This window comes from Plodia interpunctella, chromosome 7 (genome assembly GCF_027563975.2).
Source record: "Plodia interpunctella isolate USDA-ARS_2022_Savannah chromosome 7, ilPloInte3.2, whole genome shotgun sequence".
NCBI lineage: Eukaryota > Metazoa > Arthropoda > Insecta > Lepidoptera > Pyralidae > Plodia > Plodia interpunctella.
The window spans coordinates 7452242-7467500 of record NC_071300.1 but is presented as its reverse complement, the minus strand read 5'-3'; the positions used below and the strand labels follow the sequence as shown (position 1 = coordinate 7467500).

At 36.2% G+C, this 15259-nt stretch overlaps 3 protein-coding genes across 4 annotated transcripts; 1 reads left to right on the top strand and 2 right to left on the bottom strand.

Annotated features, from left to right (window-relative positions):
- Window positions 1–442: 442 nt before the first annotated feature.
- LOC128671323 (probable cytochrome P450 304a1) lies at window positions 443–8296 on the bottom strand. The gene is made up of 11 exons (XM_053747721.1): window positions 8182–8296; window positions 7046–7283; window positions 6563–6811; window positions 6168–6340; window positions 4813–4923; window positions 4337–4498; window positions 4012–4129; window positions 2869–3049; window positions 2019–2136; window positions 1142–1283; window positions 443–674 (listed from the first exon to the last, which is right to left on the bottom strand). Exons 2-11 carry the CDS (start codon window positions 7221–7223, stop codon window positions 484–486), a joined length of 1623 nt encoding a protein of 540 aa, XP_053603696.1. The 5' UTR covers window positions 7224–7283; window positions 8182–8296; the 3' UTR covers window positions 443–483.
- Window positions 7776–13457, top strand: LOC128671324 (odorant receptor 13a-like). The gene is made up of 8 exons (XM_053747722.1): window positions 7776–7983; window positions 8226–8474; window positions 8655–8923; window positions 11276–11477; window positions 12084–12183; window positions 12421–12525; window positions 12894–13055; window positions 13317–13457. The coding sequence occupies exons 1-8, from the start codon at window positions 7832–7834 to the stop codon at window positions 13374–13376; spliced, it is 1299 nt and encodes a 432-aa protein (XP_053603697.1). The 5' UTR covers window positions 7776–7831; the 3' UTR covers window positions 13377–13457.
- On the bottom strand, window positions 13395–15048 carry LOC128671325 (uncharacterized protein). 2 transcript variants are annotated; one of them, XM_053747723.2, is made up of 3 exons: window positions 14691–15048; window positions 14183–14366; window positions 13395–13639 (listed from the first exon to the last, which is right to left on the bottom strand). In XM_053747723.2, the coding sequence occupies exons 1-3, from the start codon at window positions 14880–14882 to the stop codon at window positions 13512–13514; spliced, it is 504 nt and encodes a 167-aa protein (XP_053603698.1). In that variant the 5' UTR covers window positions 14883–15048; the 3' UTR covers window positions 13395–13511. The 2 variants fall into 2 exon arrangements, with proteins under 2 accessions (XP_053603698.1, XP_064292130.1); XM_064436060.1 differs by having other exon boundaries at window positions 14183–14361; window positions 14691–14858.
- Window positions 15049–15259: the final 211 nt, after the last annotated feature.

The window sequence follows — 15259 nt, the reverse complement described above, 5'->3', positions numbered from 1 at the left end:
TAGGTCCTTGAAGATTAAGTGGCAAACTGGTTAACCTAATATGTCATAATATGGGGGTAATAAACTACATTCTATAAAACTTGTTATTAATAAGTGACGCAACTTTTATACTGGAAATCTTGTTTTTTATAGAAATCTCCTATACCCATCTATTTTCTCACTACTTCATGCGTAAAAACCTGTGTCAGAATAAATACTAAGTACCTACAACCGGGAAAGTTGAATTCGGGATGTGACGCTGCGATGCCTATGACCGTAAAAAATAACACTTAAAATTTTTCTTGAAGATTCCCTAGTGTTCCACCAACTGGCCGCCTGTATGATGTCAATTCTCATTTCAAAAACTTTTGTCGCCTATCAGCTGCACAGATCTAATCGGTTTCGATACTTAAATAAAATTTCTTTCCCATTTCTTCAGTTTGATAAAATTAAAAACAACAGGTACCTTTTTCATTATATTTTTCGAAACACAACATAAAGCAATCAATAATGATTATTTCTGAGCGTGAGCTTGATCCAGAAATCAGGTACGGTGGTGATGAGCCCCTGGAGGCGGGGTGCGGGCGGCGCGGCAGAGCCCGGGGCGCGCTCCACTCGGAAGCGCTGCATCAGAGCTGCTACGGTACAGAACATCGTGTTGCGGGTGAACGTTTCGCCCGCGCATAGACGGTGACCTGGAGTTTTAAACATGAAAAAACATGAAAAAAATGCTCTTAGAGGCCTTTATACTAAATAGGTATTAGCGCCAACATCACATTTGTATCAATTTGACGATTAAATGGCAACAAAAAACAAAAGGCTCTTCTTAAAGCCAATTTAAAACCAAAAGCACTTTTCAGCGCCACGTAAAAAAAATCTCCTCACGCACACTTTACTGCCATCTCTATTAACATTATAGGGGTTTCCAATAATTAAACTGACCTACTTGCGCATTTTTATAAAAAACTTAATTTTATAATAAATACCTAGTTTATTTTATAACTGTTCGATCCAATAAGTAGTCTTAATTTAAAATCAATCTGCATTTAATATTGTAATGCAATTTGAGATAGCCACACGTATTTTTCATATTCACACAATCCCCTCAAAATCACAACATATATCAGCGATCAGAAACACTATTATATCCAGAATAACTTACCAGCCCCAAAAGGCAGCGAGCGATCTTTGGAGAGGTCCAGCTTACCACCTCCTATGAACCGCTCCGGACGGAAGGTCTCCGGGTCTCCCCATATAGCTTTGTCATTGTTCAACATCACATAGTTGACAGCCACCATAGTGTCCTTAAATAAATATATAATATAAATATATTGATATGATAATTTGAGGACCATAAATTTCTTATAGGTACTCACCTAAATCATCCTACATCGGAAGAACTCTGATGAGAAACCAGGTTGATGGCCCGTAGTGTTGTATGGTGTGATCTAAACAATCTAATCATGCGATGGCAAAGTCGATCTATTTATTCAAAACCTAAAAGATTTTTGATATTGATATGACAATAACTTGCGTAATAACTTAAGACAGAAGGACCCTTAAGTAGGGACTAAATAAATTAATCGACTTCGTAACATGGATCTCACATTTTAAATGATAATTTTTAAATTAGTAAACCCGAATGAAAGGTGAGACCTGATGTCCTTCACCATACTTCAAACTACAAGTGTGCAAAATTACAAGAAGATTGGTTGAGTACCTAGATAGAGTGTGAAGAGGTAACAAAGAAATAAACAAACTTACTTCCGCATTTATAATATTAGTTAGGAAGTTAGGATTAGGTTTAGGATATATAGGTATACAATAAAGATAGCGCCTGTTAAAAACGTAACGCATTGATCAGGATCAAACCCTTGTTTTTCTCAGACATAAATATATTATAATATTATTGATTTATATATTTATTTGACTCTTATCTCCTTTTATATACCTAAATAAGTTTTCCCTTTTTATTTTCCAGAAATTTTCGGATGTTTTAATCTTAGTAAGGAAGATATAGTCAGAGATAGATATAGTACCTTTGGAATATGGTACCCGTTGAAGACTGTGTCCCTAGTAGCTCTGTGCGGAACCCCAAAAGGAATCTGAGTGTCAAACCGCATCGATTCTCGAATGCAGGCTTCAGTATACGGCATGCTGGAAACAAGAGCACAATAGTGTAAAAAGCAAATAAATATGTAATGTACTTACTCAAAGAGTAATGAAGTTAATTGTTATTGTCAATGAACGAAATATTTTATTCGATTTGATTCAGTTGTTCGCATTGTAAACATTTAAGTTGTGGTCTTTCTACTGAAAGACCACAACTTAAATGTTTACAAATATAGGACAAGCCAATGGACTTCTAACTAAAAACAATAAACTTTATAATTATTTTTTTCATGACACAACCTGCCGAAAAATGATCACCGTTATCCAAAAACAACTGCAATAAGTACCATTGGTGCGTCAGTGGAGCGTTGCCAGCCTTTCAATAAGTTCGATAGATAATTTCTCACTACTTTAAGGGCTTAGTGCGGGTGTGCATTTCACTTCTCACCTCATGGAGTCGATTCGAAGTGAAACGCAGCGAACCAATTTTGCAGAGTGGTTGTCGTTACGTCACAATGGCGCAATGTATTGGTTCGCTGCGTCTTACTTCGAATCGACTCAATGGTGAGACGTAAATAGCAAATCCACACTAAGCTCTGCACACGGACGGAAGCCGACGCGAACCAACGAACATTTCGAAAATTGTATGTGAACTTATCCGCATGGAAAACCAGCAATGTATATCAATGATAGTGTCCTGATACGGTGTCCATCATGATGAATTAGTCTCATCTAACAACTACCTACAACCAGGTAGCACTTCCACTTCGCACTTACTTCTGCCTATCATCGAGGTTAGGCAGCCTGCCGCTGCCGACCACGCGGTCCACCTCTTCCTGCATGCCATCCTGCAACTCAGGCTGGATCACCAGCCTCTCCAGCAACAGAGTCAGCACTGACGCCGCGGTCGACGCCGCGGGGAACATGTAGTCTACGCAGATCAGGACTAGTTGGTCCACTGGAAGATACAGACACAGTATCACGTCATATTCCCTTACGGGGTTTACAGAGCCATGAGTTGCGAAACTAGAAGGCCTATTATTATTATTTAATTTTGGGGACTTTTTTTTACACAGATTAAGTCGATTCCCTTATTCCCTTGATTGATTTTTACAATATCCGCAGGAGGAGAATTTTATGTTTTTCTTTAATAGGTTCGCTCGACAGGTCCACTGAAAGGAAAGATGATATTCTGTTACAACGTTGCTGACGAGATCCTGCTCGCTAATTAGTACCTAGCCAACATACATATATCCTACTGATATTAAAAACGCAAGAGTTTGTAAGGATGTATGTGTGTATGTATGTTTTTTACTTTTTTACGCAAAATCTACTGGACCGATTGTTATGAAATTGGATACACGGGTGGAATATAACCTGGAATAACATATAATGTACTTTTTATCCCGAAAATCCCACGGGAGCGAAGCCCCGGGTCGCAGCTATTACATACAACTACCTGTACTATAAAAGGTTATAACAACTCTTTTATAGCATTTTCGTGCACTTTTCACGACAAATTTCAAATATATGGTATTTCTCAAAAAGCTACAAACTACTGTCATTTAACACCGTACGGTAGTATAGACATAAATATAAGAGTCACGCTTTTAAATCGCCGTGTTTGCGTTTCAATCCGTTAAATTTTCGGTATGCCAAATAAGGTGTGAAAATATATTTTTGTACCTTTATTTTTGGAAATTTATTTTTCCACTTTATGTTATTTGTGTTATGTTATTTTCTATCTAACGGGACGTAAATTATATATATTCACCAATATCATTTAGTTCAGTGAACTTTGATTCAAATATTGTAAAGGGCGATACTTATGACAAAACATTACCTACTTAGTTTAAAATAGTCACTGTCATCAAAAGTTACTTTAGTTGCAAGTAAAATGTTATAAAGGTGAGTACCGACCAGAGAATGTAGATTTTTCATTGTCGCGTAAATCCTCATTCATCTTCTTGATGTAGGCATCCAAGAAGTGGCGTTCGTGTGATTCATCATACGTATCCAACACTTGCTTGATCAAATTCTGCAAGAAGATGGTTATTTATGGTGACACGTGGTGGTGGAATGACGAGGTAAAAAAACGCAACTCGCTAAAACGGTTCTTTTGTTGTTTTAGATGGGATGCTTGTTATAAATTAATCGGCTAAGAAAACATAGAGCTCTATATAGACAACACACAATATTTAGGTAACCATCTAAGCAAATAAAATAATAATAATTAGGTAGTCACCTCGAAAAATGACAAAAAATGTTGCACCCCCTCCCGCAGGTTGGTGTAACCACTCCAGCTCGGAGCCACGTCCTTCAGCCACGGCGTCAGAGATAAAGCTCGGCCCAAATCATCAGAACTTCTTTGAAATATAAAAGCTTTCCTTGAAAGTTCCCATAGAACCTATTGAGATGAATATGTTTAGTTGATATAACTGTAGATTTCGTAATTTTGTATTAAATACTTATTAATAAAGTACTTATGTATGTGGCACAAGGCAATTAAATGTCGGATTTAACTTCAAGATATAGAGGTAGAATACGGGGTGAAGTTTTGCTTTCGGGGGATACTGTGTAGGGGACTCACCACAGGACACACACACACATTTTAACATTTCACATTTAAACCTTACGACATCGACAACAAGATATACCTAGTGTTTCTATTACCATGCCAAAAGGTTGACTAATATACATATATAAATACCACATATTTACCACATATTCACTCCGAGGTATTGTCGTTCTACTTAAAACATGTAGTATTCCATTAGTGAAGGGGGTCGAAAGGTAATAGGGGAGCAGGACAAGATCCCCTTTCACTATTTCCTGAAAGTATATCAATATCAATACATATAGTAAAACAATAGAAAAAAAATCCATAAAAATAAAATTAGGCGATAGAATCACAGCAACAGAGTAAGAATTTGAAAAAAAAATCTGTCTGTTTGTACACGCTAATCTGCGGAACTACTGGACGGATTAAATGAAACTTCTTTTGTTATATAGCTATTAAGCAAACATAATAGGGTATAATTTATTTTGAAAACTGGAACACCTGATGGAGAACAATGATGGTACAACTAAACTATAGGAAAAAAATAAATGCCGCTCTAATAAAAGTTGTACAGTACAGAGCATTTTCTCTTGAGTTATAAAAATCGAAGATCTGGAACATCTGAAGAAGAGTCATAATAGTTCAGCTAAACTATACTAGAAGGTATACTTTTTCAGTCTGATTAGCATCTTCTTTATTTATAGGTATCGTTAGATTTGTTTGTAGGTATAATTAAATTTCTCTAATAGTTTTGACTCCTTACCAAAAATTGTTCGGCCACGCGAACGAAGTCGTTGTTATTACAATAAATGCAGACGAGGCAGAACATTTTGTTACCAGCTTTTTTTATTCTTAAGCGTTTGTCATCATTTTAAGTAGCTGTACAATAATGTTATTGTACCTACTTAAAATGATGATAAACGCGGTCTATGTGCAAATATGTATTTGCACAGCACATAGACCTCAACTTCCACACCATTTGATTGAAAATGACCATCGTCCATCACAGGTTATTTGATCTATTCGTTTAGTCCATCTAATGATGATGATTATTATAGGCGCGCGAAATGAATCTTGGATAATATGGTTGATTATAAATAGGTAATATTTTTAAGTATGTAAATGGAGTACAAAATCTAGGTATATAATAAACATGCCAGTATTATTTTAACGTTTTAATTTCAAGTTCTCTCAAACACATATATCATACCGTCCGTCTCACCTCGCCGGTTGTTGACTCTGGTGGCCCGGTCAGATAAGCCTAAGCCCTATATATTTTGTCTGCCACATTTTCCGCCTGGTGATAACAGTAGCTTTGCATTTTATACGGGCTATACATTATCGCGATTTGGCATACATTGCTGGTTTTTCATTGCGGTAAATAAAATTTTTGATAAGAACTACGCAATTTCTTGCGATGGCACCTATTCCAGTTCTGCGATAGTGTGTTGCCGGCGTTAGGTAAATCATGAGGCGGCAACTACCTTAACCTTTTAGATAGTGACCATTCTCCAACCTTCTCAGCGGCATTTTGCGGCCCATTCAACCTCAAATCCAACATGATCTTGATCTCGGCCTCCAGTACAGTCTCTAGGATCTCGTCTCGTCTCCCGAAGCCGTAGTCTCGGAAGTACCTCAGCGAGAACCGTCTCTGAACGTACCAGAAATAGCTGTCCGTGAAAAATATACCTGTGTCATAAACAATAAGAAAAATCATCCGTATGTTCGCAGAGTTAATTTTTTACAAAAAAAAAAATGGAGAATACTTAGGTCTAGTCTCCAGTAAATTTAAAAGCATTACTTGCCTGAAGTGGTAGTATCCCACGGCAGAGCTGAATATGACAAATTTTAACTACCTTAGCATGCATGTATTGTATACCTAGTTCGATTTCAAATTTTAAACGAACTCACCCAACTTCTTCCAATAAGACCGGAGTCTGTTCAAAATGATATCCGTTCTCCCGTCAAAAGCATCACTGCACAGCATCTCCTTGGACAAGACTGGGTCGTTGATGACAAGCGCGGGCGCAGACCCCCAGTACAAGCCAACCATCTTTGTCTTGTAAATCTCCCCTAGTTTCATAAATGCGTTCGCGAGATCGTTATAGCCGTGCCACAAAACTATCCAGTAGGCACCGTACACTGGAAGACTAGGTGGTCCTGTCACGAAGAAATAAGTTGGTAGTGATGTAGTCAAGTCTGTCCTGACAGGAGGGACCAGCTAGAGTATATATGAATATTGGAATAGAGAGAAAATAGGGTGAACTCATATGTTACATGAACAAACTACACACTAACTGAAGGAAAAATCAAAACGTTGAATGTAAATGAAAGACCCTCCTTCCGTTTTAGTGATTACGCTTTTGGACTTTGTAAGTAAAATGTTTTTCTTACCTGGAGGAAATTTATCACTTGGCCTCTTATAAGCATTTTTGTAGAGATATCTGCAGAGCATCATCAGGAGCAAGGCACCCGCGATTACTCCGATCATCTTGTAGAGAACTAGCGCGGAGCGAAACTGTGCGTGATAGAGTAACAACTTTGTTTTTGTATATTTAGTATATTGAATCATGAATAGATAAGAGGTCACATCTTCTCATTCTCTTTAGATAACGATAAAACATGTGCTGACCTAAAACATATTGTAGGATAAATCCGAAGATAAATAGTTACGTAGGTAAATAAATAGTTACTTATCTAACAAAGACTAGATCAGGAAGGTAACAAAACGTAAATTTAAAATTATACTCAACAATTCCTTTTATAAGAAACCGAAAACGGTCAGATGATATTTTTAAATATTATAAATGGGTATGAACATAGAAATGCCCTATTCAATTTTCTATCAGCTTTTTTATAAGTAAAAGAAAAATTATATAGTTACCTACCTAGCTAATTTATAGAAACTTTTACAAAACCTTATTATACTTATTTAAGTAATTTTTGTGCCTACTTAGTATAGCCCATGGTCCGTTTAGGGATGCAATTATTCAATCTACGTAATAACTTTTAATTTTTTAATGAGGCCCTATGATGACTGTTAACCAGCACTTAGATGATTGCATGTGGTAGACAATTGTATTCTACGGAAAGAAGAAATAATACATTTGGAATAGGTCACTCACTGCAGTTACATCTACCTAACTAATCAATACGTGATACCTCTGATAAGAAATTAAAATGTCTTTGGTGACAAATTTAAAAAAATTTTTCATGAAGAGCAATTTCGATTTTGACGCTCCAGTGATCACCCTGTACGAGTTTCATCCCCAATTACGCTTGTTTTTGGCAGCTATGGGGGTGTTTTTCAACAATCGTGATTCTCGCATCAGGTCTCATTAACCACCATTTATTTACAGCAATGTAGTAAAATCCCATAAAATAAAGTCGGTCATTAATTTCGATTCGATCTCCTTAATTTTCTCCTAAAGTTGCTATACTGATCGAATTTCAAAAGATTTTAATAGATAGGTACATTAAGTCATCATACTGCATAATATAGCAGAAGGGCTGTTAAGTTAGGTACATACCTAGTTAAATGGTACCAAAATATCTATTTTTTATTATATTTTAGGTTCTTTTGGCCAATCATTTGTGTCATACTCGCCATCGTGGCCGTCACCTTAGAAGGCATTTTCATCTACCACTTCATTATGATCGAGGACTATTCAATCGCCACAGAGTGCTTCTGCTACTTCGTGTTACTTGGCATCATTCCCTTTATTTACATAACCGTTATGTACAATAAACAAAACATTCTAGAACTCGTTGAAAACATGAACAATGACTTCATCTATATTTCCAAGCTTTCGCCCAAATATCGGTTAGTAATTATCATTTTAATCAGTAAAAAAAACTGGTTGCGGCAGTCCCCACTGGGCCCCACTGGCAAAGGGGGCAATGCAGCTAGTGTCATGGGGTCCTTTGAGTCGCTTGTTTACATTTACTTCTTTTTTTAATGAATAACAGAAATAAATACGTATATCTAGGTATATGTTCTCAGAGACAGCTTCTTCAAAGGCCACTTGCTGATCTACAAGCTTTGCTATGCATGGCTCGTCTTTACACTTGTTATCGCCGCCATGTATATCAGCGGAACCCTGACGCCCCTCCTCTGGTTGAGTCTCTTCGCCACCCAGGACGAGAACACGATCAGGCCCTTGATGTTCCCCATGTGGCTGCCCGAGGACGACCCCTACAGGACCCCAAACTATGAAGTTTTCATGTTCTTTCAAATCAGCTTCTGTTTCATTTATATTCAAACTTTTTGCGGTGAGTATTTTAGTCAGGTAAGTAACGATTTTCATCGATTTAGAAGAAGGACTGTGATCAGTAAAACTCCTAGCAAACTACAACCTCGTATTTACGTCAAATGAATAAATGTGTAGATTATTACAATGAAATAAAATCAAAATAAAAGATGATCCGATTAGATCCACAACGAATGGATGCCCTGTGTCCTTTAGGTAGGCTTATTTTGGTAGAATTTCCAAAAGGCCACCAGAGCTTAGGGTACACAGAATATATAAGTATTTACAGTATGATTCGATGTGCGTGCATAAATTATGGAGTAGCGAATTTCGAGCAACCGTTTCCTTAGAATCAAAACAAGATATACCTGCAGGACACAGGCTAATCGTAGATTCGCCTAGTTGTCTTTTAGCACTACTATAGGTTCACTATTTAATAGTAGAAAGAAAATGCACTGATTTTCGCAGTCCAGGATTTGTTGTCTATAACTATACTATACTATACTATACTATATTCTTAGTCTATTTATAATCTATCACTGTCTATAAATTACTGTCTATACATATACACAGTCACTGTCTGTAATTAATAGGACGCACTATGCTATCACTTTCAATAATCACTGTGCACTCTCTAGGTACTGATATCAATGTACTGTGTACTGTGTCTAACACTCAATAAAAGACTGATTGAGTTAAACTGAAAACTGACTGAACACTAACTGAAAACTGTTTACTTTAACTGGTCACTTTAACTAATAACTGTTCACTGTTTCTTCTGTGCTCAAATATCACTGAAACTGACTGAAAACTATTTACTATAACTGAAAACTGGCTAACTATAAACTGAAACTGTCACTGTTCACTATAACTGTTTCTTCTGGACTCCATTGTTTCCAAGCGACCGTTGACTGGAACTGGTAAAATAAAACACTGACTGAACTGAAACTGACACAGACTGAAAACTAATTACTATAACTGAAAACTGTATTCCTGTTTACTGGAACTATTCACTATAACTATTTCTTCTATGCTCCCTCGTTTCCAAAACTGTAGACTGGAACTGGTAAATATTGAAACTGATGCTGTCGAAGGAATCGATGATTCTTATATACCCAGACACCGCCGAGCAATTTCCTGTTGGAACACTGTAGAAGATTCCAATAAGATCTTTTTAGAATAAAATCGAACTTATAGCGGAAGTTTATGATGTTTGTCTGGTACTGCAAGAATGAAACGGAGTAACGGATCTATTTACTTCTCTATCGCACCTATTGCAAAATGGGCGTTTATAGAATGTTGGCTATTGTTCTGTGTGTGTGTGTGTGCAAAAGGAAGGCTTGTAATTGGTTCTGGAGCATTCAATTATTCCTGTCTCGTTCCTTCTCGCTGCAGTTCTATATATTGCTTACTGTTTTCTTTTGTTGTAGTAATTTTAGATTTTTCGGCCATCTTTGCATCCGTTATATTAGGAGTACATAAGTTCTTTGAATGTTTATTGATGTAATCTTTCTCCGTCTGTTATATTTATCTGTCTTTGTCTATTACGTTACGAATTTACAACGCTACTCACTATGAACTTTTCGGTCATCGCTGTGGGTCATCGTTACATCCGTTGCACCAGGAATACAGAAGTTAATTGAATTTTCATTGATGTAGCTGTGTTTCTCTGACTGTTACATTGGAATTTATTACGCTACTCACTATGAACTTATGCAATTCGCTTGTGTGTGTGTCGACGTACTATTTTATTTTTTATTAATGAAAGAGTTGTCGCGTATATATACAAGTTATACCATACATATAGCTTAGTAACTAACCCAGTCGTTTCGTTAAATACACAATTTCTCCAACCAATCGGTGAATTGTCATTCCGTTATATGTACTCGTAAGTATTTGTTACATACCTACGTTACGGCTAAACCCCGAAGTGCGGCTGGACCTAGGAGTAGTGTTCGCTACGAACCAAGACGCGATGTTTTGCTTACAAACTGACGTAATGGTCCCGAAATATAGAGATACGAGTGAGGTTTTACCTATCGGGCATAATTTGACCGCTCAAACAACAAAATTTATCATTTTGTTAACAATATTAAATGCAATCTCACATTCTATAGGGGCATGTTTACGAAGACAAGCCATTGTTGTTAAGAACTGGGCTTCTACTAACAATGTCCACGAGTGAGACCGTATGAGAAAAATAAATCTAAACAAGTTTTATATTATGAAAAAGCCGAGAAAAACAGTCCACTAAATCTTGAATAGATTGCGGTCATCTTGTAATTTTCACAGGGATAGAAACCTATTTCCATAGGGATATTAAGGAAGCACAGGAAGTATATATGCCAGCTACATAGTTTTTGATTTCTTACAGTATACGTGTACACAGAGTTCCACATACTCTTGCACTACTACAATTTAATGGAACTGTTGATCATGGACTTTGGAGTAATCTTCGATGGGCTCGACGAGAGGGTCTTTGACCTGCCCCGCTGGGACCCGCAACGAGTATATGTTCAAGATACTCTAAGGAAAAGGATGCGCCGTATTGTACAATGGCATTTGTCTATTTTCAAGTAAACACTTTTCTACTTTTCAATGATACGAGTCCGCGTCACGAAAGATGTTGAAAGATGTTCCACGGCAAGATGTGGATATAATAATATAAAATCAATAACATCGGCCACGTTGTTGTTGTTATAAGTGATTGTACTATAGCGCCGCGTCACGCGTGTTCACCGCGGGAATTTATTCGTGACGTAGACTAATTTTCTGACATCGTGTCTAAGAAAATCCGTTGGCTCCACTACTAGTTTCCCGCAGCTCCACCCACAACAAAATGTATTGGCAAAAAAGAAGCCTATTTTTGAACTTTAAATCGTTAGGTACCTACATGTGGGTACATATTATCCACAATAAACTCCAAAAACTAAGTACTCCACGGATTTTCAAGCGGTTTTCACCAATAGATAGTGTGATTCCTTTAGGTGTATAATATAGATAAAAGAAATATAATGTTGTATAACATAGATAAAATAAGTATGTGTATAATTTATTATGTTTTACCCGAGCGAAGTGGGGACGGGCGGCTAGTTTCATATAAATCGGTTAGCTGCGAAGGCATGACAGAAAAACAGACTTTCGCATTAAAATTATTAGTATGGATGGATATTGGATTTCAGAGCGATCACCACAGTATCGTCAGTTTATGGTCCTCCACTAGTCTACCAAGTGATGTTCACCTCGTTAGCTCTGTGTTTGATGGGTTACCAAATAGCAGATGTAAGTTATGCTACATTGTAAGGAACTGTTTCACCATCGATATAAAGTTGTAAGGAAATTACTTCCGACATAAATACCAAATAAATGGCTAAGGGCCCCAAAATTTATCCTACGTATGAATAACTATATGTATTATTACCATTGAGCACTTCAACTTATCAACGGTGAAACCTGATATGAATAAATAAATGATTTTCCCATTATCTAAAAAGCTTAACAATATCAATATTTTTTTAGAAACTTGACCACGGCAAGTTTGACATTCTGTTCTCAATGCTGTTTGTTGGAGCCTTAATCCAGCTTTGGATTCCTTGTTACCTGGGCACTATGATCAGAAATAAGGTATGACGGTATTACAGATTAAATATTACGAAATACATGGATGTGTGCAAAAACTAAAATATGACTAGGTATCAAATTTTGCACTTTCTCTTCTATTCGAGACTGTCTTCGACCAGTTTCTAACCAGTTTGTCAACAAAACAAAATATTATTTTAACTAATAGAAATTACTAATCCTAAAAAGTAGGCAAAGTGTCAATGGACTGACTGTCCACGAATCATCTTACGACCAGGCAACCAGCTTAGGCAAGGCAATAGGTCTAGAATCATTAGGTGTTTCGTCTTGTTTTGTTAATGTCAAATATTGTAAAGTGCGACAGAACACACTTTAATCTTTTCTATAAATAAGAGGCTCATGAATTTTTGGAGGGGTTCGCGGTGGGCGACGCGTGTTGGAACTGCGGCTGGCACGAAACCTCGCTGGGTCGGATGCTGCGCACAGACATCATCATCCTCATGCACCGCTCCCAGCAGCCTGTCGTCATAAAGTTCACCGGTCTGCCGCATCTCCAGTTGGAGACCTTCTCATCGGTAATTATTCGTCGTTCAAAGAAAGTGTTTTGTGAAGTTAACAGTAGTGTGAAGTCAGCATATGCCCCAGCCAGAAGGCACCATTCGGCTCTCTCCCAGTTTGGTTTTTGAAATTATTTTCGTTTGTTTTCATAACTTCAGTGAATATTTTATTCAGATTGTGTATTAGACTTGTATATGTTTTATTATTTTAACCAGAATACCATCATTAATTTTAATTTCATTTTGTTGGATAAAAAAATGATATTTGATTTATTTCAGATTGTCAGCACTGCTTACTCATACTTCAATATGTTACGTCAGTATAATGCTGAAATGTAAATGAACTACTTATACCACTACTATATAAAAATTTTATTTACTTATTCACAAAATAATTACATTATCTACTTCGATTTTCTCTTCATTTTGGTCTATATAATAAATATTAGCCTTATTACAGACAAGTTGCATTTTCTAATAATGTGACCCTTTATGTTCTGGTAACAAAAAGTAGATGGTCACTGGACCTTTAGTTGTGTGAACTATTTCTCTGTGCCTGATTAGTTGTGTTGCTGCAAGTCCATATAGCAGACAAGGAATACCTGTAACAAAATAAATCTTGTAAATTGTGTTTTGTAATTGTATTTGAATATCAAAAATAATTTACATATTAAAATCAGTGTTCCTATGTTACATAGTAACTATAGATGACAGTTATTAATAAAATACTTATACATATAATAAAGCAGTAAAAAATATGACGAACTTATGTATAGTCAATAATGAACTATTCAAATAATGAAATTGTGGATCAAATTTCAAGAGCCATTGAAGTGGCTCAGTTCTGGCAAGAAAGGATTAGTGTTAGTGTTTTCGGACTGGCTATCAATATGTAAAGAATAAAGCTTCATAATTGTGAAAATATATTATCTAAGAATGTATTGAATCTATAAATGACCATATTATTTTAGTGAGAAAAAAATAATATTACCTATTTGTGAACACATGTGGAAGGCATATCTGTCAAATTGAATCCATTACACAAATATAAATAAAAAATAAATACATATATAATAGTAAGTTTGAAACTTGTGTTATGGAATACTAACTCAAAATTACAAAAAAAAATAAAAAAGCTTACTTACCTAAATTTAAAACTTTGATTGTCCTCATAAACTTGTCAGACACCCCTAAATCTTCCGCTTTCTTCCTTGAGCAGTGGTATTTGATATAGGGAAAGCAGCCTGTCCTTAATATTTGATAGTTGGAGTTACCCACTTTCCAATTGAAGTTTGACATCCCAAACTGGTCATCTTTCACACTACTGTACTGAAAAGGTTAATGGGCTTTTAAATAGAACTCCAACCAGTAATTAATAAATCTAGTTTTAATTCAGATCACTATATAAACGAAACCAGTCTTGATGCCCAAGCGTATGATTCCGCCAAAAGATAGAAACACTGCATACCCTCCCAAGGAGAGTAGACGTCAGGCATGTGGCTGGTTGTAAAATCACAATCGAATCTTCAAAATCTTAAGGTTTGTTTCCCGCGCTGATTATGGGCAAACATGAGATGATGAGCGAAGATGAAAAAGATAGTGTTGAATCTAGGCGGTAATAGGAGAATAAGTAATTTTAAGTCATGATATTACCTTAACGAAATACGAAGTCCATGGTGGTTCATTGCATTGCAAGAGATATGCTGTGAGAACTTCAGAAGCTGTAGGTCTTGAGAATAAATGTGAAACTTGGATTAAAAATAATTTTGAATTACTACATGGCCGCTTCACAATTCTTATCACATCATTAATTAAAACCGAGTTACGTAAAATAATCGACCGCATTTGTATTCAGTATATTTCTGCAGCAGACAGATCAAATTTGTTTTTTTATTTCATTCATAATGTTTATTTGTTAATTTAGTTTTTATTTGGTTTGGTTGGTTAGTTTTGCGGTATAGTGTTCATGCAATCAATTCTATGTTCATGTGTTTAATTGATTGATACTTAGAAAATATTGCTGTCAGTGTCAAAATCAGCTGTTTCCTTTTTCTTTTTCGCATAATGGCAAGATCATAAAATCACATTCAGATATTTTTTTAACTTTATGACTAAGCTTATAAGAATCATTTCACGGATTTCACTTACCCCATGTACTCCGTGTACCTACTAATTCTATGGCCTACCCACAGAAGAACATCATTACATTGGCGTTATTGGCG

What these genes read in the sequence shown, in the direction of transcription:
- LOC128671325 (XM_053747723.2), bottom strand. Translation starts at nt 14,882, where the DNA reads ATGCGGTCGATTATTTTACGTAACTCGGTTTTAATTAATGATGTGATA. An exon ending in GGACTTCGTATTTCGTTAAG is followed by an intron (nt 14,367 to 14,690) that starts GTAATATCATGA and finishes TAACCTTTTCAG; the next exon opens with TACAGTAGTGTGAAAGATGA. An exon ending in AATCAAAGTTTTAAATTTAG is followed by an intron (nt 13,640 to 14,182) that starts GTAAGTAAGCTT and finishes ATTTTGTTACAG; the next exon opens with GTATTCCTTGTCTGCTATAT.
- LOC128671324 (XM_053747722.1), top strand. Translation starts at nt 7,832, where the DNA reads ATGTCTTTGGTGACAAATTTAAAAAAATTTTTCATGAAGAGCAATTTC. An exon ending in TGGCATTTGTCTATTTTCAA is followed by an intron (nt 11,478 to 12,083) that starts GTAAACACTTTT and finishes ATTGGATTTCAG; the next exon opens with AGCGATCACCACAGTATCGT. An exon ending in TGGGTTACCAAATAGCAGAT is followed by an intron (nt 12,184 to 12,420) that starts GTAAGTTATGCT and finishes ATATTTTTTTAG; the next exon opens with AAACTTGACCACGGCAAGTT.
- LOC128671323 (XM_053747721.1), bottom strand. Translation starts at nt 7,223, where the DNA reads ATGATTCAATATACTAAATATACAAAAACAAAGTTGTTACTCTATCAC. An exon ending in AAGTGATAAATTTCCTCCAG is followed by an intron (nt 6,812 to 7,045) that starts GTAAGAAAAACA and finishes TCTTCGTGACAG; the next exon opens with GACCACCTAGTCTTCCAGTG. An exon ending in CGCAAAATGCCGCTGAGAAG is followed by an intron (nt 4,924 to 6,167) that starts GTTGGAGAATGG and finishes ATATACTTTCAG; the next exon opens with GAAATAGTGAAAGGGGATCT.